This window comes from Podarcis tiliguerta (genome assembly GCF_965153285.1).
Source record: "Podarcis tiliguerta genome assembly, chromosome: 1".
In the NCBI taxonomy this organism is placed as follows: Eukaryota; Metazoa; Chordata; class Lepidosauria; order Squamata; family Lacertidae; genus Podarcis; species Podarcis tiliguerta.
Window position 1 is genome coordinate 111,210,982 of NC_139534.1, and position 22,723 is coordinate 111,233,704.

Consider the following 22,723-nt stretch of genomic DNA (forward strand, 5'->3'; position numbering starts at 1 on the left):
GACTGGTCGTTGTCCTCTTCAGATCACCACACAAATGCTTCTTGTTCTTTATAAAACTCTTTATTGTGTGTTAACAAAACAATCTTATAAACGGTTCTTAACTTTAACTATTCTTCCTCAGAGTCACTTATTTCAGATACCTTCTGAGCTCTGCTTCTCCATGACCAGCCACCCTCAAAATGGCGAAGGCGCCTCTCCCTTCGTTTTCCCGCTCTTTTTTCTAACCTCCTGGCTAGAGCTGGCCTGTATCTCCTCTCCTCCGAATCTGAGCTAGAACTTAACCCTTGCCTTTCCTGTGAACAGCCGGTCCCTCCCTGTTGTTCCTCCCGCTCCCTTCTATTAGATTCACCGCTCTCCCTCCCCCCTTGGGGAATGCTTTCTCCCTCTGATAAACTGAAAACTTCTAACTCTTCCCTGACAATACTCAAGGTGGCTAACAAAGAATAAATACATAGCGAACAATAAAAATGTGAAAAAATCATATAAATAATAGAATTGTAAAGTTGGAAGAGGGACGCGGGTGGTGCTGTGGGTTAAACCACAGAGCCTAGGACTTGCCGATCAGAAGGTCGGCGGTTCAAATCCCTGTGACAGGGTGAGCTCCCGTTGCTCGGTCCCTGCTCCTGCCAATCTAGTAGTTTGAAAGCCCGTCAAAGTGCAAGTAGATCAATAGGTACCGCTCCGGCAGGAAGGTAAACGGCGTTTCCGTGCACTGCTCTGGTTCGCCAGAAGCTGCTTAGTCATGCTGGCCACATGACTTGGAAGCTGTATGCCGGCTCCCTCGGCCAATAAAGTGAGATGAGAGCCGCAACCTCAGAGTTGGCTACGACTGGACCTAATGGTCAGGGGTTCCTTTACCTTTTATTGCAGTGGCACAGAATAAGCTGTTTTGGCATCTAAGCAGTACATAAATGAATGAGTAAAACAGCTGCATCTAAGGCAGCCAAAGGTGCTTCAGGGTGGAAGGTGCCACCACCTCCACTTTTCCAGTTGCAAATATGTTGTATTTGGCAACAGAGGTTGTTTATTATTATTTTTTTATTATTTATTGAATTTATATACCGCCCTATACATGGGAATCTCAGGGCGGTTCACAGATTAAAATCAAGATATAAAACCACAAAAATATATAATAAAAATAAAACAACAACCCAATAGCACCCCCCCACCCAAAAAACACATTTTAAAAATGGTATAGGATGTAGAGGAACGTTTTTGCCTAGCACCTAAAGGTGTATAATGAAGGCACCAGGCGTTTCCGTGCTTCTCTGGTTCACCAGAAGCGGCTTAGTCATGCTGTACGCCGGCTCCCTCGGCCAGTAAAGCGAGATGAGCGCTGCAACCCCAGAGTTGGTCACGAGTGGACCTAATGGTCAGGGGTCCCTTTACCTTTTAGAGTTGGAAGGGACCCTCAGGGTCAAGTAGTCAAACCCCCTACAATGCAGGAATCTCAAGTAAAGATAGCTGTCGAACTCTGTTTAAAAATGTCCAAGGAAGGAGACACTGAAGGAGAATTTACCACTTTCCAAGGGAGTCCATTCTACTGTCTGAAAGTACTTCCTGATGTTGAGTCGGAATCTCCTTTTTTGTAACTCGAATCTATTGGTTCAGATCCTAGCCTCTGCCGGAGCTGGAGAAAACAAGCTTGCTCCATCTTCCACATGACAGCCATTTAGATATTTGAAGATGGCTATCATATCTGCTTTCAGTCTCCTCGTTTCCAGGCTAAACATACCCAACTCCCTCAAACTGTTCCTCGTAAGGCTTGGTTTCCAGACCCTTTATTATTTTGACTGCCCTCCTCTGCACACATTAAAGCTGGAAAAAAGACTGTACTTTTTAATGAAATAAAGCAGAAGGAGCCTGTAATGGTTCTAGGGATTGCTTGTGCGTAAGTTGCCTTTACTCATGGCTAGGTTGCATGGCTGAACCCTTTCTGACAGGACAGTCTCTATTCCGTGGCTGCCTCAGTCGCTGGCAGAATCCGTCAGTGGGCGTTTTTTAAACTGCTTCCAACATAAAAGCTGCTTGACGCCCAGTCTCCTCCCCCGTTGCCTGCGCGAAAGCTTTCTGCGCAGGGTGGGTGTGGGCAAAGGAGCACTTGTCCCCTCTCCGCTGGTCTCCTGCGAAGAGTCCTGGAGCCAGCTCTCCGCTTCGTCTATCTCCTCCCCTTCTGATTTCCTTCCCCAGCGTATGGGCTATCCCTCCTACTACTAGGACCCTCTCCACCATCATCCGGGAGCCCTCTCACCGCCTCCCGCTCCGATGGCAGTTCCCTGACAGAGCCTTACTCTCTGTGTATGTATTTTTTAATCCCTGCTAGGATACCTTGGAAGCAGAAGACAACGTTGGGCTACCCTCGTGTACACCTAGTGAACAAAGGTGTATGTTGGGCCCCCAGGCAACTCCAGAGAGGCAAAACACAGCCCTTCCGAATGCTGCAAATCCTGCCAGGAAAGATGCTCCGAAAACCTCCAACATCTCAGACCCAACCTCATGTGTCAATACATCGAGTCTCCAGAGGTTGCACTCCAAAATGTCATCCAACTCTTCTTCCGACAGCATTGCAAACAAGCATCCTCACAAGGCCCCGAACCCTGAACCCAAAGTGTGCAGCGGGGATCTCCTTGACAAGCACTCTGAACGTTTCACCAATGGTCGGCAGCCATTCACGCCACGCACTTTGAAATCGGATGCTAAGTCCTTCCTTTCGCAGTACCGATATTACAAGCCAGCAAGACAGAAAATAAGCAATTTCACCAAGCAGGTGGAAGCAGAAACACAGACCGACATAAGCAGGTGAAAAAACCTTCGTAAGCAGGCTGTGCTCAGTCATGCCACAAACTTTCTTATAATGAACGCTGAATCTAGCTACCAGTTTGTGTCTAATCTCAGCTATAGAAAGCTATTCATGTCATGGGGCAGTGGACCTGCATGCTTCCCTGCCACCCACGACTTAATATTTGCAGTCAGTGTACCAGATGCAAACTTCCCGCTCCCTTTCCTCTGTCCACATACACCTCCATACCCTAGCACAGCCTTTCTCAACCTGTGGGTCCCCAGATGTTGTTGAACTACAACTCCCATCACCCCTAGCTAGCAAGGCCGGAGCTCAGGGATGATGGGAGTTGTAGTCCAACAGCATCTGGGGACCCACAGGTTAAGAACCTCTGCCCTAGAGGGTTCCCCCAACCCTCTGGAGCAGATTTGGGGAGGTTGCTGGGCATACACAAAGATTGGAGGGGGGATTTCCATTGTACAAGTGGGAATCCTTGCACTAACAGAATGAGTGCGTTGGACACTGGCCTTAATCATAACTAATTTGTCCCATTCATTTCAGTAGGTCCTAAATTCAACTAACTGATTTAATGTATTTATTGAAATTTATTTTCGGCCCACTTTTCATCCACTGATGCTTAGACAAAAGGCAGGCTGATGCCAGAAGAGGTGCCTCTTCAGATACTCATGTTCCAACCCATTTAGGGGTTCAGTGTTAAGCTATGAATTGGACTCAGAAGCAAACAGGAAGTTAGTCTGGCTCTAAGCCATGGAATTCAATATTAATACATAATTACAGAAACTTAAGGTTCCAAAGCTCTTGTAGTGGTTCTAGGGGTTGCTCGTGCGTAAGTTGCCGTTACTCCTGGCTAGGTTGCCTGGTTGAACCCTTTCTGTCTGGACAGCCTCAAGTTCCGTGGCTGCCTCAGTCGCTGGCAGAATCCGTCAGTGGGCGTTTCTTGAACCTCTTCCAGCATAGAAGCTGTTTGACGCCCAGTCTTCTCCTACTTTGCCTGCGCAGAAGTCTTCTGCGCAAAGTGGGTGTGGGCAGCGGAGTACTCGTGCCCTCTCCGCTGGTCTCCTGCGAAGAGTCCTGGAGCCACCCTCTCTCCGCCATCCCTCTGGAGCCTCCTCTCTGCTTCCAGCTCCAATGGCAGTTCCCTGACAGCTCTGAATACTGAAATGTATTCACATTGTGATATATGAACTACACAAGTTTTAGAAGACATCTGAAGGCAGCTCTGTATCAGGAAGTTTTTAATGTTTTTTTTTTATACTTTTATATGTGTTCGAAGCTGCTCAGAGTGGCTGTGGTTTAAATTATTATTATTATTATTATTATTATTATTATTGCATTAGCAAATAGTGTCCTCTGCTCCAGAGTTGAAAAGAGAAAAGAGAGGTTGCTATATGCAGTGTCTGATCATGTCAACAGATAAGTTGGTTAGACTAAAACTAGGATACTGTGACCTTCCCAAGGTCACTTTGTGACTTAACAGTTGAACTCAATTCTCTAAAGATTCAAGGCCAACATCCTAACTTGAGAACCACCGTCACTTACATTGGCATACAAACCTAATGTCATTGATTAAAACCACAACAATTCCCTTGGATTTACACTGAAATAAGCAAGGTAAAAAACCCCGAAGTTTTGATCCTCAATCCCTTTCTTAGATTTGGCATTGTGGGTACGGTAATTGTATTGGACAATGATCAAATTATTTGGTATGCATGTGTTTTCTTCTGCGGTGAGGTGTTATATACATTCATGGAGTTGTTTCAATCAATAATAAATTCACGAAGCACTGCCACTGCATATCCTCCATGTAATTTTAATTCTTTAATTTCCCCCCAAAATAATGGAAGATAAGCAGCAACAGTGTTGTAGGAAATATATCCAATTATTAAGAAATATGTGTGATACACGGTGAACACCCTCTTCGCCAAAGCACACGTTCTCCCAATCTAATATTGTCAAATCTTCCCATTCTGAGGGGTTGCTGAATGCTATCAGGACCATGAATATCTATTGTGTAGCTTGTTATTCATAGGACTGAGGATGTGCCCTAGCTGAGCAACCGTAGCTATTAATATCATCTGGCTTCCTCATCTATGTTGCAATTGCCTTCAATACTAAAATGCAGTGATAACTAAGCAGATGGATTTGCACTTTTTACCCATCAGTGCCTTCATCACTCAAGCAAGAGCATAACTGAGATTGTCCCAGGTATCTAAAAGCATTACAATTTCCATTAGGTTGTTGTTTGTTTGTTGGAAGTTGGATGTTCTGACATACAGAAGAAGAAAAAAACAGTGTACTGTTTAAAGGTAACTTCAAGATCTGCCTAATATATCATATTACATTTTGCAGTTTTCAAGTGGCGTCTGAAGGGTCAGAAAAAAGTAATATGGCTGACTTTCAGAAGATGATAAAGGAGGTAATTCAAGTGATATATTTAAATGTATTTCAGTCAACGAGCCATTTTACATCTTAACCTTTCAAGCAGTAATAACGTTGAAATGGATCACTATGTAGACCCTTGGTGTCAAGCATCCATGACAGGAGGCCATCCAGCCTCTGCTTTAAAATGTCCCGGAAGGAAAGCCCTCCACCTTCTCAGAGAGTCTGTCCCACTGCCAAACAGCTCTTACTGCCTGATGTTTAATCAGAATCTGCTTTCATATAACTTGAATCTATTGGTTCAGGTCCTACCCTCTGGAGCAGGAGAAAACAAGCTTGCTTCATCTTCCATGGAGCTGTTTACAAGCACAATTCAAAGTGTTGGTGCTGACCTTTAAAGCCCTAAATGGCCTCAGCCTAGTATACCTGAAGGAGCGTCTCCACCTCCATTGTCCATCTCCAAGAGCTTTCTGGTGGTTCCCTCACTGCAGAGGGCCTTCTCGGCATCCCAGCAGATGCCATCCCAGCAGATGTCAAGGAAATAAACAACTACCTGACTTTTAGAAGGCATCTGAAGGCAGCCCTGTTTAGGGAAGTTTCTAATGTTTGGTTGTGTTTTTAATGTTCTGTTGGGAGCCCAGAGTGGCTGGAGAAACCTAGCTAGATGGGCAGGGTAAAAATAATAAATGATGATGGTGATGATGATGATGATGACAGCCCTTGAGATGTTTGCAGGTGGCCATCATATTTTGTGAGAGTAGCTTGTGGTCCTGGGGGGTTGAAAAGGAATAGGTTGCTGCACAACTGTATGGCATAGAATCATAGAATTGTACAGTTGGAAGGGATGCTGAGAGTTATCTTGGTCCAAGCCCCTGGACTAGTTGAGGAATCTCAACTAAAATATGAAACACTGGCAGGCCTCATGTTCTCATAATAAGCTGTCTGGGTTATTCAGCTCACTATTGTGTACGCTGTCTGGCAGCGGCTCACCGTGGTTTCAGACGGGAGTCCTTCTCTAGCTCTTCCTGGAAATGCCAGAGATTGAACCTGGAGCTTCTGCTTGCAAATGTTCTACTGCTGAGGTATGGCCCTTTCCCATACCTGAAAAGTCCAGGCGCATTGCGTTGTTCCTGGTATGGTGGCAGAGCACATGCATGTTGAGGAGGGGACAGGTTCGGTTCCACATGTTAACAGACTACAGTTCCTTCCTCTCACTATTCATTTCTTTTGCACCAATAACACAGATGCTTTCTCTGGGTTGTAGGTGGAAGACACTGCAGATGATAAGGCTGATGAAATGAAGTCTTTCCCCCAGTTCTCCTCACCAAGGTACATGTCATTTGGGGGTGGGTGGCAATATTCATACTCAACTCTGCTTGTTTGCCGTTCTGCTGATGCTGGGCTTATGACCATGTCTGTGAAATCTAGAAAAGGCGCCTTTTTTGAGATTAAGGCTATTATATATGCTTTCTATATTTACATATTCCTTCAAACAAGATTTCATCAGCAAAACTAGTAAGAGGGAAAGCATGTTTGAAAGGAGGGGGCTATTTTGTTAACAGCAAGAGCATCTCTCTCTCTATCCAATAAATGGCGAGAATGCGATAAAACAAAATGGTTATTGGAAGTAACTCTGGCCCAGGGTGGTACACCAGGAAATATTTCGGGCAAGTTGTTGGTAACAAAAGATGGAAAGGAGGTTCAAGTTCATTTGGATGTGGCCCAAATACTTGTTGCTTTCATGATTAATAAAAAGTATAATAACAAACAAGACCAGGCTAAGGGGTGGGATTGGAAGGGCTATGTTAATACATATGAAGAAATTTAAATGGGGCTTGTGTGTCAAATAATCTTCATTTAGTCATATTAATAAGTGAGCATGTGAAGTAGCTGTGTCATGTGGCTGCTAGACTAACATCCCCTCTCAGGATCTGATTCTCGTATCACCAGACAGAGTCAGGGTTAAGGGCCTAGTGAGGAAACACCTGACCTGCCAGATTAGCCATCCCCTGTACACCTCTGCCTCTTGAGTGCTTTGAGGCAAATTTTGTCCTGTTCTTATGCTCCAGCACCAATATGGCTGTGACATCAGATATACCATTTAAAAACTCCAAATTCCTTTCCAAAGAAAGTCACAGTTCTTTTCACTGGCTTTTACCATAGCTGAGATACGTATTTTTCGCACCATAGGGCGCACCGGACCATAGGGCGCACCCAGTTTTTAGGGGGGGAAATCAAGAAAAAAAATATTTTCCCCCAGCCCCAAAGAGCAGCGTACAGGCTGCGCACAACCTCTCCCTGCCGGAGGGATTGCGCGCAGCTATGGAGCAAGCCAAGGCAGGGGGCGGGATGGATCCCGCTCACTGTTTTGGCTTCCCCTTTAGCCCCGTGCATCCTCTCCCTCCCAGAAGAGGCTGCGTGGGGCTAAAGAATCCATAGCCCCGTGCAGCCTCTCCTTGCCGGGAGATGCTGTGCAGGGCTTTCCTGGCTTTCCTGGGAGGTGGGGGGATTCCCTCACCTCTTGCAAAAGCCCGAGGAAGCCGCACAACCCCTTTAAAGAGATCGTGGCTTCTCCTGGCTTTTCTGGGAGGTGGGAGAAGCAACTGATGAGGCCAGTCAGTCCCTTCTCCCTCCTGGGGAAAAGCCCGCAAGAGCGCACGGAGCTTGTGTGCGGCTCTTGGGGGATTTTCCCGACTGCCTCCCCCCTGCATTCGCTCCATAAGACGCACACACATTTTCCCTTGCTTTTTAGGAGAGAAAAAGTGTGTCCTATGGTGTGAAAAATACGGTACCTTTTGTCCTGCCCCTCCCCAACACACAAACATACACCCCACAAAACTGAGCTGCACAAGCATTCACACTTGTGCAACGCAGCTCCCCCCCCCCCCGCAATCTGTTCTAGGGGTTCCCCCAACTCTCCAAAGCAGATGTGTCAAGGGTGCAGGGCACACGTGGAAGGAGAGAAGGGAAAGACAAATTCATGCACTGATGTGACAGTTTAGTTGGATACCACTCATTGGGCTGTATCCAGCTAAGTTCTGCTCAAGTGTAGACCCTTTGGAATTAATGGATATAAGTTTGTTGTGTCCATTAATTTTAATGGATCTGCTTCTGTATGAGTAACATTGAATACAACCCAGTCAACAAAGCTGCCCTGCTAATGCAAGCATAATTCCCGCCCCCCACATTCCCCCAAATCTGCTCCGGAAGGTTGGAGGAGCCTCCATGACTGATTTTGGGGAGAAGGGAAGTTCTTTTCCACAAATGGAAGACGGCTTCATTAGATACAGCTCAATTGTGTTTTGTTTTGATTTTCCAGATAAACCTCTTGAGTTTATAGCCAAACTCAAGCCTACTCATATTGTTGATGACTCACTTGTGCTGAGGCACAGAGGGCCCCCAAATAAAAAGGTGCAGCAGGTATTTTTGCATTCTGTGCGCTCTCCGTCTGCATCGAGGACAAAAGCACTGAAATAAAATAGATTTAGTGGGTGGCATATTCGGCAACATGAGAGCTCTATGATAGGCATGCTGTAAAATCACTGAATCAAAGACCTACTTAAGGAGCATTTCCCTTTAGGAAACGAGATATTGTAAATTCAGAAGCTTATAAAAGTCAATGTACTTTTCTTGAGCTGAAAAGCAGCATTGTCAGAAGTGATTTTTCAAACTACCTTTTGTTGTGATCACGAAGGCATTAGTATGTAGAACACACCAACGGGGCCATTCGTTGGATAAATTCCTCATGCTAAAAAAAATTCAGTCTAAATAGCATGCGGGTCACGTACTTGAGGCCCATCAGAAGTGGCATTCCTTGACTTACAAGAGATCCCTGGGCATCTTCCTTAAAAGGTGGTTTTATGTGAAGGTCATTTCAGAAAGAGTTGCCAGAATTTGATGAATGCAAGAGAATGAAGCCAGTCTCTATAATATTGTTTAACCTTACTTTCACCACTAGTGTATGTTACATTTTGAAACCAGGTTAATAGTGATACCCTTCTTTACAAGGAATCCTGGGAAATGTAGTTACGTTAGGAGGGCTAGGAATCACTAACAAAATTCTCTGCATCCTTCCCAAGCCATAAATACCCAGGATTATTTAGTGAAGCAATAACAGCTAGACAGAAGCACTTTACATGTGTTCCTCTCCACTAAACATATGGTATTCAGCCCACCCTCTGCCAATAGGAGCCTCCCCCTCCACGTTTAGTCTATTCATTGAGGTATATATGAGCATAAATGCATGACGGCTTTGTGGTAGTGCGTTGCCTTCAGTGTCTGACTTGTGCTGCCCTCTCTCCCAACCGCTTGTGGCTCAGGGTGACGTCACCGTCTTCTGCGCAGTCCCCAACGATGAAAAGAATCCAAGCTGAGTAAGTGCCGTTTTCATTTCAGCATTGCGAAAATTCTGAACGTTCAGAATTGTTAATAATAAGGCTGAACCAATAATGAGGGAGCACCTTCTGCGCTGGTTACTTTATGCCAGGGAAGAGGAGTCCAGCTGCAGTTGGACTCCAGATCCTATCAGCCCAATGGTGGCAAAAACCTCTCATTGGCAAATCATTCCTTTGTTCCAGGCACTCTTTCTTTCCTTTTTCTCCTCTTCTGCCCTCCACCTTTGATGCCTAAATGAGGCACATAATGTTGGGAGAGAACCAATTGTAACATGATGCTTCCTTATCTGGTTGATTGGTTTAAACAGTGTCTACCACTGCTATGGGACTCGGGTGGTGCTGTGGGTTAAACCACAGAGCCTAGGACTTGCTGATCAGAAGGTCAGCGGTTCGAATCCCCATGACGGGGTGAGCTCCCGTTGCTCGGTCCCTGCTCCTGCCCACCTAGCAGTTCAAAAGCACGTCAAAGTACAAGTAGATAAATAGGTACCGCTCCGGCAGGAAGATATACGGCATTTACGTACATCTCTGGTTCACCAGAAACAGCTTAGTCATGCTGGCCACATGACCCAGAAGCTGTATGCCGACTCCCTCGGCCAGTAAAGCGAGATGAGCGCCACAACCCCAGAGTCGGTCACGACTGGACCTAATGGTCAGGGATCCCTTCACCTTGACCTTTACCACTGCTATGAATAAAAATTAAAAGAAACTCTGTCCTCCCATTCCCTCCCGTGCTTTTTAGGAGCAAAGATGCATCACACACAGTGAGAAAAACACACATAAGTGTGGAAAACGCTCCTGGGGGGACGGCAGACCCCCAGTACCTCCGAGCATCTCCCGGTAGGCACATCTCTGGAATGGCATGTCCACAGTGCCCATCTGTGACACTTCTCTTATGAAAAGTGCACACAAGTCTTCTGGCATCACACAGCAAGAAGATAGAGACATCTGCAGATCTAAACTACGTTTTATTCACAGTATATACAGAGAATTCATAATCCCGTCTGTGTTCTCCAAACTGGCAGAAAACAGAAAGCATACAGCAAAAGCGAAAGTATAGTCCAATAACACTCTCAGACGGAAGAGATAAGACAGTCTTCCGTTCCCACGCTCTTCTCAGACATCTCATGTGATTTATACTAATCACACTAACCAACATCGGTTATGTAAAATCCTAACATCCACCCCCATTTTAGGTAATCAATGCTGCGTAAGCAAGGGCAGCATTAAGTGACTTAAACAAACAGTTGTCATACACATAGTATACATCTGTTGTAACAGTTCCACCTTTGGAACTCCCTGCAATTGGACTGACCAGTTCACACCTCTGATTTCCTTTCTTCCATGGGATTAGAGCTCTAGCTTTTCCTTGGTCTGAGGAAACGGTGTTGACTCTTGCAACCTTCAGACGTGGTTTCTTGCCCTTTGAGGACAAACCCTGTACTCCGTTCAAGATCTCAGGTTCTGTAACCTGGTCTGAAATGCAAGCCACAGCTATATTTCCAACAGCTGTGTTGGAAAATTCCTGAGCATACCTGTTGGGTGGTTTACCCTTCGTAGCTCTGTCTGATCTGTGTATCATGGGCAGGTCTTCCTTACTGACCGTCTCCTCTTTGGGAGAACTGCGACCTACAGTGAACAGTGTTTTCTCTTCTTCCAGTTCAGACTCTAACGATGGTCTGGACAATATACGTGTACTTCTGGCAATAACTGTGTCAACTGTATCAGAACTCTCAGTGATGCTTTCACTGTCACTATCAATGTCAATGTCAAACTCTACATCTGAAGTGGCAAAAATGGGATAACTGTGGAGAATATCTTTCTCCTTTCTAGCAGTGTGTTCTACTTCCCTAGTGAGAATCACTGTATCAGTGTCAGGCAGTAAAACTCTGTATTGTCCTTTCTCGTAACCCATAAAATTGCCATGTGTACTACGTGTACTCTGCGGTGTCTCCACCCAAATGTCAGTCCCAAAAACTCTAAGGTATTTGCCAAAAGATTCTCTCTGGAACAGTTTCTCATAGGGCGTACCTTTTACATCTTTGGAATATTTTCTATTCCGAGTATAAACAAAAGCATTCCACAAGTCAGCCCAAAACTCTTGTGGCAAACCTGTGCTTAGCAGTTGTGCTTTCATGCCCTTTTGTAACTCTGTGTTCACCTTCACACACATATCATTGTTCCATGAAGACTCCTGGACAGCAATCTTGTGCTTTATTCCTTGTTCACATAGGAAATGTTCAAATTCCTGTGAAACAAAAACCTGCTTTTCACCAGTGAAAAGACATTCAATTTTCGCATCATGAACAAATTGCACCCTATCACAAAATTCTCTGAACTTTGTTAAAGCCTGACGTTGTTTTTCTAGCATATAGATCCATGAATACTGAGAAAAAGAATCAACCGTAATCAGGTAATACTTGGCTTTGCCTCTAAAAGGTGATAGAGGACCAATCACGTCAGCATACACTCACAGGAAAGCTCTCGTGACTACCTTACCAGACTTCTTGCCTTTTGGCTTTGTACCTGTAACACAAAATGCATCATCACATTTCTTACAGTCATTACTGTCAAAAGAAAGTAAATAAAGTCCATCTTCTTGGTAGGCATACAGGAGATCTCTTCCATCTCTGGCGATCACGCATCTCTCCCTGTTGAAAGAAACACTAAAGCCTTGCTCAGTAAGTTGAGACACACTCAGCAAATTGGAAGACAGTCCTGGAACATAATGGACATTGTTAATCGTGGTTTGGATGCTCTCCAAATGCACAGTTCCAATCCCTGTAGCTCTAAAAGATTGACCGTCCGCTTGCTTGACGGTATTCCGCAACTTCTTGAAGGTTGTGAACAAACCTTTCTGCCCAGACATGTGGATTGTGGCTCTTGTGTGCACTACAAAAGCATTCTGTGTGGACGATGAGATGTCTGGTGTTAGTGCTTGTGTAAGATGGGGCTTAGCACGCTCTCTGCCACCGGCTCCTCCCATTCCAGAGCTCCTTGTCGCTTCTTTGGGCTTTTGGCCCTTCCTGCAATTGCGTTGAAGGTGTCCGATGGCCCCGCACTTGTAACACCGTGTGGCCTTAAGAGCAACCGCTCCCTCCTCCCTTTGAGCAACCAGAGGGGGGGCTTTCGAAGCTCCATTCTCCCCCTCACTTGCCACAAATGCTGCTTGTCTATCAGCCTCTGACAGCAGCATAGAACAAATCCTCATCACGGTGAGGTCTGCAACTGGCAGAGCTACAAGCTGTGACACAACCGTCGCGTACCTCCCATCTAGGCTGTGGATAATCAAGAGACAGAAAACAGGTTCCGAAAGATCAAAGTTCCTCTGCATCAGCTGACCACGCAGATACTTCAACTGCGTGAGATGCTTTTGGAGGCAATCTCCAGCTTTCAACTTCAAATTAAAAAGCCGTTGGAAAAGCAAGTAAGCACTCCCTGCTTTGAGATGAACATCTCGTAAAGCCTCCCACATCTCTTGTGCGGTGGCTAAATCCTGGATATGAATCAACTGATCATCAGACACAGACAGGGTGATTAGTCCTTTCGCCTGCCTGTTCTGGTCACGCCATACTCTATCCGGCTGCAGTGGGATCGGGTCTTCAATCACATGGAACAGCCGCTGCCTTACAAGAACGGCCTCCATTTTCTGTGACCACGCAGCATAATTGTCGTCCGATAATGGCGGACACGACCGCAATCCGACTCCTTGCTTGGAATCCATTTTGGTCTTTTACCTGCAGCCAAAAGGTCCCACAACAATTTCTACAGCAGCAAACAGTCTCCAGCAAGCTCGGGCAAACTCCCGGCAATTAAGGCTTGCTTATCTCTCTGAGGTTTATTGCCCTCTTAAATCAAAGGGTACTCACACAGTCCGACGGCACACAGCCAACTTCACTCTTCTCCGGCAGGAACGCAGCCTCGGCACTATAGGCACCCCTGGAACGAACTCGCTGTCGTTACTCCAGAGTAGCAGAGGGCACTGGATCATCAAACAATCCACTTCGTGGAAAACGCTCCTGGGGGGACAGCAGACCCCCAGTACCTCCAAGCGTCTCCTGGTGGGCACGTCTCTGGAATGGCATGTCCCTTCACTCCAGAGTGCCCATCTGCGACACTTCTCTTATGAAAAGTACACACAAGTCTTCAGCAAGAAGGTAGAAACATCTGTAGATCTAAACTACATTTTATTCACAATATATACAGAGGATCCATAATCCCGTCTGTGTTCTCCGAACTCTGGCAAAAAACAGAAAGCATACAGCAAAAGCGAAAGTATAGTCCAATAACACTCTCAGACGGAAGAGATAAGACAGTCTTCCGTTCCCACGCTCTTCTCAGACATCTCATGTGACTTATACTAATCACACTAGCCAGCATCGGTTACGTAAAATCCTAACAGTGAGATGCCGTGCGAGATGGTGGGGAAAATACTCAGACACTTGAATCTAAGCTCTGTACACATGAGGGGAAAGGAGTGGGAGTGAACATGCAGCTGTGCATTCCAGCACTTTGTTGCATGAGAAAATTGTGTACTTTTAACACAGGCTCACACACCTCCCTTTCTTTGAGAAATAAGAACAACGAGCATCACAGCATAATTAGGCATTGGTGTGGATCACCCAGCTCACACAGCATCATCTGCTTCATGGTGGAGGTGCGATGGTATGCCCACTCCTTCACCATAAAGAAAGGCATGCCACCACAGGATAAAGCAGCTTTCTCCAACCTAGGGTCCCCAGATGTCGGACTACAACTCCCATCATCCCATCCTCATTGGGCTAGGGATAATGGGATTTGTAGTCCAGCTGAATCTGGGAACCCAAGATGGAAAAACTGTCTGATTCTTTCCCTGCCCAAACAAAGCTTTGGGCCAAGCCAGGGAAATGGTGTTAAGAAGTCTCCCCTATCCCAGCTTTGCCACTGATTTGGGGGAGGCTGTTTGCATTCTCTTTCTGTCTTTCAAAGATATCTGGGCTGCAAGACACAATATTGAAAAGCGTTCTAGTATTCCTTGGAAGGCACTGCAGGAATGTAGTATTATAAGCATCAACGTGGGGTCTGATCAGAATGCCAAGTAGCTGGAAACTTTCCAACCTCTATATGATTTACGGCGGGTGCAAAGGAGCCTGTGCCAGAGCCATTCAAGGTGTTCACGATGCTCAGCACCCTTCACTCAGGCAACAACTCCTTTACAGATGCCATTTCTGTTTATGGAAGGAAATTTAGCAGCCCCTATCAACAGATTTGCATACTGATGGTTGATTACTTCTATTAAGTGTTTGCGTCTCCCCGACGTTCGTTTGCATCTGTTTGCTTACTATTTAGACATCTGAGCAATTAAATTACATTCCTGTGACTTGAAATGTTTTGTCTTGTTTTATTAAACACATTTGTTAAGGGGGGGGGGGAGGAGATATAATAACATTATAAGAGAAGGCTGAGTGGGAACAAGGGAGGGAACAGCCTTGAGGTTACCTGCTTCTAATGTGTGGGGAATTGCAGAAGTTAAAGCATTCTCATTTGCTAGTAGGTTAATCTGTTAACTCCTGAGTACAGTGGTGCCTCGCAAGACGAAAAGAATCCGTTCCGCGAGTCTCTTCGTCTAGCGGTTTTTTCGTCTTGCGAAGCAAGCCCATTAGCGGATTAGCGCTATTAGTGGTTTAGTGGCTATTAGCAGCTATTAGCAGCTATTAAAGGCTTAAGGGATTAGCGGATTAGCTGCTAAAAGGCTATTAGCAGCTTAGTGCCTTAGAAAAAGGGGGTGAGGAGCGGAAAAAAACACCCAAGGAATCGCAAGACATTTTCGTCTTGCGAAGCAAGCCCATAGCAAATTCGTCCTGTGAAGCACCTCCAAAACGGAAAACCCTTTCATCTAGCGGGTTTTCCGTCTTGCGAGGCATTCGTCTTGCGGGGCACCACTGTATTGAAGGTTTAGAAGAGTGGCTCCTGTTGTGATCTAATCTGTTAGGAGGCCGGGTTAAGAACGAAGGCAGGTGCCTGATAACAGAAATCTGGCCCAATTAATCATACACATTTTTGTTGATTAATTGATTCACATTTGTGTATGGGGGGAATGTTCTGAAGCCATAAAAAGAATTCAAATGTGAAAGCAAATAAAATAAAAAGAACATTCCTTGTTTTTAGGTGACCAGAGTGTGTCTTAGAATAGGCGCTATCTCAGAATAGGCGTTCCCTCTTGCGTGAAGGGAAAAACAGAACACCTCTTTTACAATACAGCTTGCCATCTTTAGGGTGTATTTTTATTTTTATTTTTACAGTTTAGTACTTTTATTAAAGAACTTCTTTAAAAAATCTGCTGCCCAATTAATTGGTGCATCTTTTGTCATTCAATAAGTTCATTAATCTAACCCATTTACAGCACACTTCTACTCATGTCTGACAAGGCCTGTTGAATTAAATGAGAGCTACTCCCAGGTAAAGTGGATTAGGATTGCAGCCCATTATGGAAGCAGAGGGTGGTATTCAACTGATGTAGAGCAGACCCACTGAAATTAACGGGCCCAATTTAGTCATGTTCATTAATTTCATTCCCTAAAACTTGGTTGAGTACTACCCATCTAACTCCAGCAGCTTATCAAGTTCAAATTACTCATTTTAACCTTGATAGTTTTATATGGCTGCATTTTGAAACTACATGCAGGTAATTTGTTAGGCAAGTGTTCACATAACAATTACACAATTTCCATTGATTCCCATGGGAACATTTCTAATCCATGATTTCTCCAATCTCTCTCTCTCTCTCTCTCTCTCTCTCCCCCCCCCCTTTTTCTTTCTGAAATGGCTGCAGCCAACCAGCAAAGAGATAAAGGGGAAACTGATTTACCTGATCTCTCCTGCTCTCTGATTTGTCTGATACAGCTGTTTGGATATCTGATTCCTTGCAGGGTTTATAGGGAGGTTTGGGCATAGTTTTTACATAGTGAGCAGGCAGGACCTGCATGTATTGGACGTCCTTTGCTTCTAATGATCTCCAGCCTAAATTTATCGATAGCTATATTTACATCTATATAATCTACTGCTTCCGAGAGAGATACATATCAGCTTTCTTTGTTTTCCTCTGCAGAGAAGAAGAACTTCTGTATTTAAATTTCATCCAGGACATAACAGATGAGATTCTTAAGCTCGGATTGTTTTCCAACAGGTTTGGATATATTTGAGGTTATTTTATTTTTTGGGAAAAAATATATAAAGTTTTTTCGCGATACTGTGAAAAGCATTATATAAGTGACTGGGAGCTGAAGTGAAGAGGTCTGGTCAGGCATCTAGCAGACAAGAGGAAACCAAAAACAGTTTGATAAGAAGGATCCAGCAAAACTGCCTATGCTCTTCTCAAGGATCCTGCAGTCCTCTGGGCTGCAGAAGGAACCGGGAATCACCAATAATTGTTGGCCGCCTGCTTTTCAGTCATTTAAGCCTCCACTGGATCAAAGAGTGTTGTATAATAATAATAATAATAATAATAATAATAATAATAATAATAATAATAATAATTTATTTATACCCTGCCCATCTGGCTGAGTTTCCCCAGCCACTCTGGATGGCTCCCAATCAAATGTTAAAAACAGTACAGCATTAAATATTAAAAAATTCCCTGAACAGGGCTGCCTTCAGATGTCTTTTAAAGATAGGATAGCTGCTTATTTCCTTCACATCTGAAGGGAGGGTGTTCCACAGGGTGGGCGCCACTACCGAGAAGGCCCTCTGTCTGGTTCCCTGTAACCTCACTTCTCGCAATGAGGGAACCGCCAGAAGGCCCTTGGCGCTGGATCTCAGTGTCCGGGCTGAACGATGGGAGTGGAGACGCTCCTTCAGGCAAAGGGAAATAATTGGACATGGCCCTTTTCTCTCTCTTTTTAGCCGTTTATATCCTGTCCTTCCTTCAAAAGGAGCCCTGGGCAGTAAACATATCTGCAGTAAAAATACAGTTAAAAAAATAAAATACAAACCTATTCAAACATTCAAAGGGTGTTAAAAACATCTAAAAGCAGTTAAGGACAATTAAGCATGTAAGAAGTCATGTATCTGAATAACCAGCCCCCAAAACAGAAGCATTTTAAGCAGGCGTCAGAAAGAATACATGGCACATGCCTAATGTCAATAGGCAGGGAGTTCCAAAGGACATTTTCTTGCCACCCTAAGGCCAGACTCCTGATGAATGCAGTCTGGAAACTGCAGGGCACTTGTAGAAGTGCTAGTTCTGCAGGTGCAAGTGACCGAGTCAATTAAGCTTTATTAATAACTTTTTAAACTTTTGCTTAATGGCGTTTTATTTTATTGAGAAATATTCCTGGCAAAGAATAAATAAGAGAATCTTAGCTGCTTCTGCTTCTTTTGCTTCTGTCTAGAAAACACTTTTAAGTGTTGGTGCTTAGACAACTTTAGTAATTTTTAAAAATGGTTTCCTTCTGAAAAATGACCAGCACCTTCATTGCAAAATGTTTCTTCTTTTTTTAAAAAAAGGGCTCTGGAAAGGTTATTTGAGCGTCACATAGAACAAAATAAGAACCACCTGGATGAGGTATGTCCTGGGTATACAAGGCCATTTGATAAGGCCACATAAGATTAACGCAAATGCTGTTGTTATCCTGTTCACTGAGTACACCCACTTTGCTCTTCCCTGGGAATGACCAGGCAAACAAACCACAAAGAGCACGATGACCCAGCCTGAGATTATTTTGCCCTAATAAACCTTTATCGCTAAGCAACAAACCGTGGCTTAAGGCTGGATGGCAATTGTGGCTTATTATGCCAAAAAAAACCAAGTTAGGTTTGTAGTTTATTTACCCACTTGAGCAAAGCAGATGCACATGGAGCATTTGTGAACAAGTGTGACTTACTAACTAAACCATAGTTTTGCATTAAATGCATAGACAGCTACTGACTGATTTAAACACTTGGCTCTGTGAAACTGTTTTTTTCTTCTGTTCAGTAGAAAATACACACACACACGTGTACGTAGAGAGTTCCTTATTTCATATACATGTTATATAGACCCATTTAAGAATTTGTACTGAACTGTTCATTCTTGGATGCGTTATCTTCTTCTTTCTTTGGCGATCACTCGTAGCCGAGTAAGATTGTCTTCGATAAACACGGTTTTAACAGTGAGTCCGTAAGTGACTGTGGAGGCCAATTCTGGAACCACACATCCTTCCACAGTGGGGACATAGGTTTCCAGGGAGGAGTTTATCACGGTGAGGGTTTGCCAAACATGCCTTCCTCTTAGCACGTTTCTCCCTTTCGTCCTGAGTCATCAAAGCTCATGACACCTTTGGTAAAGGCTGTTCTCCAACTGGAGCACTCGCAGGCCAGTGCTTCCCAGTTGTCAGTGTTTATACTACATTTTTTTTAGATTTGAGAGAGTCTTTGAAATTCTTTTGTTGACCACCAGCATTATGCTTACCATTTTTAAGTTTGGAATAAAGTAGTTGCTTTGGAAGATGATAATCACACTTTGAAGCGAATGCATTATAACCGGGAATAAGCAGGTTTTTAAAATATATATTTCAGTTTCAATTACCCAGAAAAGCCTGGGTTCAAAATGACCTATTTGATTATCTTTCTGATAGTTAAAAACAAAAACACCGTACCATATTATATATATATATTTAAAAATAAATAAATCTAAAATTGTTTTTCTGAACTCTTGTATTATTTCCTCCTTGAAATCTTAGACCAAAATGCGCCACCTGCTGGAGATTCTGAAAGTTGACTTGGGCTGCAGCAAAGAGGAAAAGCCAGCGGGAGGCTTGGACATGTTTGGTCTGCGCAGGCCTGAGACAGCTGAGCACCGCCAACATCGCAGCAGAGCTCAAAGACAAAACAAGCCAGCAAAATGCGAGGTGCTGTTAAAAGCGGGGGATTTAAATGGAAACGATCCCGCTGTATCTCCCGTACACAGCAATGACTCTGAGAAGGTGGAGGGCAAGGCCGGCTTTTCCCCAAATCTGAGCGAACCAGTGAGCGTGGGGCTGGATCCTTCCTCCTTTGTGGTCACCGATGAAACTGCAGATACCTCGTGCACGTTGCCGCCGGCGCTCAGCTCAACCACCTGCGACGCTGACTTTGAAACGAGCGACTCTTTGAGGGAAGTCGACGAGCTCAAAGAAAGCTTTGCAGAATCCCTCCCCATCTCCACCGACAACATGCAGTAGAACTAGCAGCAAAGCACCAAGCCAGCCAGCGGTGCAGATATCTGAACTTTGCAAACTAAATAAAACAATAGCAAAAGATCCCCCCCTTAAAAACCTTCTCTTTTGGATGCACCCGTAAAAAAAGGGCCCGAGTATTTTACGAATCAGGCTGTAGCGAACTGAGTCCTCTCACACACACACGGTAGTGGGCAGCTGACATGTAATGTAACACAATGAGATTATCTGCTGAAAACTCTTGAATGTAGAACTTTTCTATATATTTTAAAGGCAGGTGTGATTTATTTATAAGATTTATTTATAATAAATGAATATAACATTTGCAACGGTAAAATACAGTCTTTGAATTGATGTGCCTGTGCTATGTAGCCATTTGTTTTAACACATATGCCCTGGCTCAGTGATTTCTTATGGCTGTATGCATTCCAGTGCATAGTTTTCTGAATCAGGGTTGTTGCGTTTATTTTGGTGGCTGCAATGCAATGCCCAAAAGTGTGGTACCGTCAACTCTGAAAGCATGGATCAGCTGATTGTAGGCGCTGAGTCCCAGCACTCCACCTGACAGCAGGTGATCGGCATGATGACAAGTGTTGCTCATCTTTTGGTGGGACCAATCCTTTCAGGCAGCAGCAGGACAGCTCACTGCTGCACATTTAACAAGGGCATAAACAATTCTGCTAATGCGGATATAAGGCACAAGGAGAAGGGGACGACAGAGGACGAGATGGTTGGACAGTGTTCTCGAAGCTACCAGCATGAGTTTGACCAAGCTGCGGGAGGCAGTGGAAGACAGAAGTGCCTGGTGTGCTCTGGTCCATGGGGTCACGAAGAGTCGGACACGACTAAACAACAATGTGGATATGTGCAGTATGCTTCCAGATAGATCCCAGCTCCAACCAGCCCAGGGTCTGATAAATATTTCCTACAGCAGAAATTTTCATACCTATCACGAAGTATTCCAGCTCTGACATGAGGCTCCCACTAAGAGCTTTGTAGTCACAGGACATGTGGGGCATTCGTAGCATTGAGAGGATAAGGGGGTAATGGGGCTAATTTTGCTAGGCCTTCTCATCTCTATCCAGAGCCGCAAATAAGCATGCACAACTAGTTGACGGTACCTAGTGCTGGATCAAGGCCATCTGTTTAGAAGAGAAAGTCAAGAGGGTGAGGATCTTCAGTGCCTGCATGCAATTCTGATTCCTTTTTCTTCTGATGCATGCAAAGTCGTAATAGAGGTAAGGGGGAAATTAGCCATTTCATTAGTCTCCAAATGAAAGAGTTTGGTGGTGCTTGTTCAGCTTGCATTTATATGTATCCTTCACAGTACCCTTCCCATTCTTATTCTAAAGGATTAAAAATTGTTTGTTATCTGTGTCTTAGTTGCTTAGGCAGCATCACTTTTCATACAGCCCCCCCCCCCCGGGAAAAAAATGGTCCCAGTTTTTTTAAAAATAAATTTTATTAGAGTTTGTAAAGAGAAATACAAAACTTAATATCAAATATCACTTTTATTCAATGTTAATCTGGATAAGATAAAAACATCAAGAGAAGAAGAGAGAGAGGTGGGAAAGAGCTTAAAAGAGAATGAATATAGTTCTGAAACTAAAGAACTTCCAATTCTTTATCTGTCCGCTATATATATAACCAATAACCACTTCATCCACCCCAGTATAACACCCAATAAAACCACTTTGGCCCTAGTTTTTTTTAGGTTTGGTTTACATACAGCTGTGTTCCATTTTCTGTGTTTGCCTTTATTAGTACTTTGTCATTTGTGTTCATAAATACTTCTGCGTCCAGTGGAGACTGGACTACATAGCTGGGGATGTGAGTATGAGTGCAGATTCCCTCCTTTCCATTCTAAAATAGTCCTTTATTTATTAGTCAGTGTATGACTAAAGGAAGTCAAACATAGATTTCATTAAATAGAAGTAAACAAAACAGAATCATTAAAATGTGGTATTTTGGGCTGCATCAGATCATTTAGAAACATGAGCTAGACTTGACAAACGCTTTCCTTTTAAGAACTTTAAATCACAGTGAAAAATCTTTTGTTTTCCTTTACTGGACAGATGAGCACAGGGGCATTCTTGGAAAGAAAGAAAATGGCGCTCTAAATTTAAATAAGGCACATGGCACCCACTTTACCACTGCTAATAATAATCTTGTTGAGTCACACAAAAATAATGTCAGACAATAGCAAGCTGTTCGGCGAGTCCTCCAAAATTCTTCCCAGATGCTTTGTTCATTAAGCACAAGATACCTTAAGTCCTGGAAATATGCAGCACTGTAAATAATACCAAGTTGCTATGTCTAGGGTGACAGATGTTTGGTTTATATTTGGGTGTTTGTCTGCCACTCACAGGCAAATAATTCTGGAAATGGAATTAGTCAGAAATTGAATTAGTGGAGTGGGTTCGGGTTCTTTTTTCCAGTAGTGCTACAAAGGGCCAAACTGTATTTGAAGCATGAGATCGGAGTTCAGGGTCAAACAAGGGTGTTGTTTACAGTGGTACCTCGGGTTAAGAACTTAATTCGTTCTGGAGGTCCGTTCTTAACCTGAAACTGTTCTTAACCTGAAGCACCACTTTAGCTAATGGGGCCTCCTGCTGCTGCCGTGCCGCCGGAGCACAATTTCTGTTCTCATCCTGAAGCAAAGTTCTTAACCCGAGGTACTATTTCAGGGTTAGCGGAGTCTGTAACCTGAAGCATCTCTAACCTGAAGCGTCTGTAACCTGAGGTACCACTGTACTAGCAAATATCTATCTCCTCCAAACCAGGCATGCAGCAGTCAGTGAAAATAACTTTTATTTTCTTTGTTATTAAGAGACATCAGAAACAATATGGCAGAAGTTCTGCTCAAGTGAGGAACAAATGCATTGCAGGGGGTTCGACAAGATGACCTCTGGGGTCCCTTCCAACTCTACAATTCTAAGAAATGAAGGTAAGGGTTTGGCAACAGTAGCCACCCACTG

At 44.1% G+C, this 22,723-nt stretch overlaps 1 protein-coding gene across 6 annotated transcripts in view; it reads left to right on the forward strand.

Moving 5' to 3' along the window:
* Window positions 1-19,829, forward strand: part of SPATA7 (spermatogenesis associated 7) — a 59,965-nt gene extending 40,136 nt beyond the window's left edge. For 5 of the 6 annotated variants that reach the window (XM_083448183.1, XM_083448184.1, XM_083448187.1 and 2 more), the window contains 7 exons: window positions 2,324-2,799; window positions 5,150-5,216; window positions 6,444-6,508; window positions 9,499-9,552; window positions 16,661-16,738; window positions 18,058-18,115; window positions 19,272-19,829. In XM_083448183.1, the coding sequence (XP_083304309.1) occupies window positions 2,324-2,799; window positions 5,150-5,216; window positions 6,444-6,508; window positions 9,499-9,552; window positions 16,661-16,738; window positions 18,058-18,115; window positions 19,272-19,751 (1,278 nt within the window). In that variant the 3' untranslated portion in view covers window positions 19,752-19,829. The remainder of the gene's footprint in view (window positions 1-2,323; window positions 2,800-5,149; window positions 5,217-6,443; window positions 6,509-9,498; window positions 9,553-16,660; window positions 16,739-18,057; window positions 18,116-19,271) is intronic. The other variant, XM_083448186.1, reaches the window with a different exon arrangement.
* The last annotated feature ends 2,894 nt before the right edge of the window (window positions 19,830-22,723 follow it).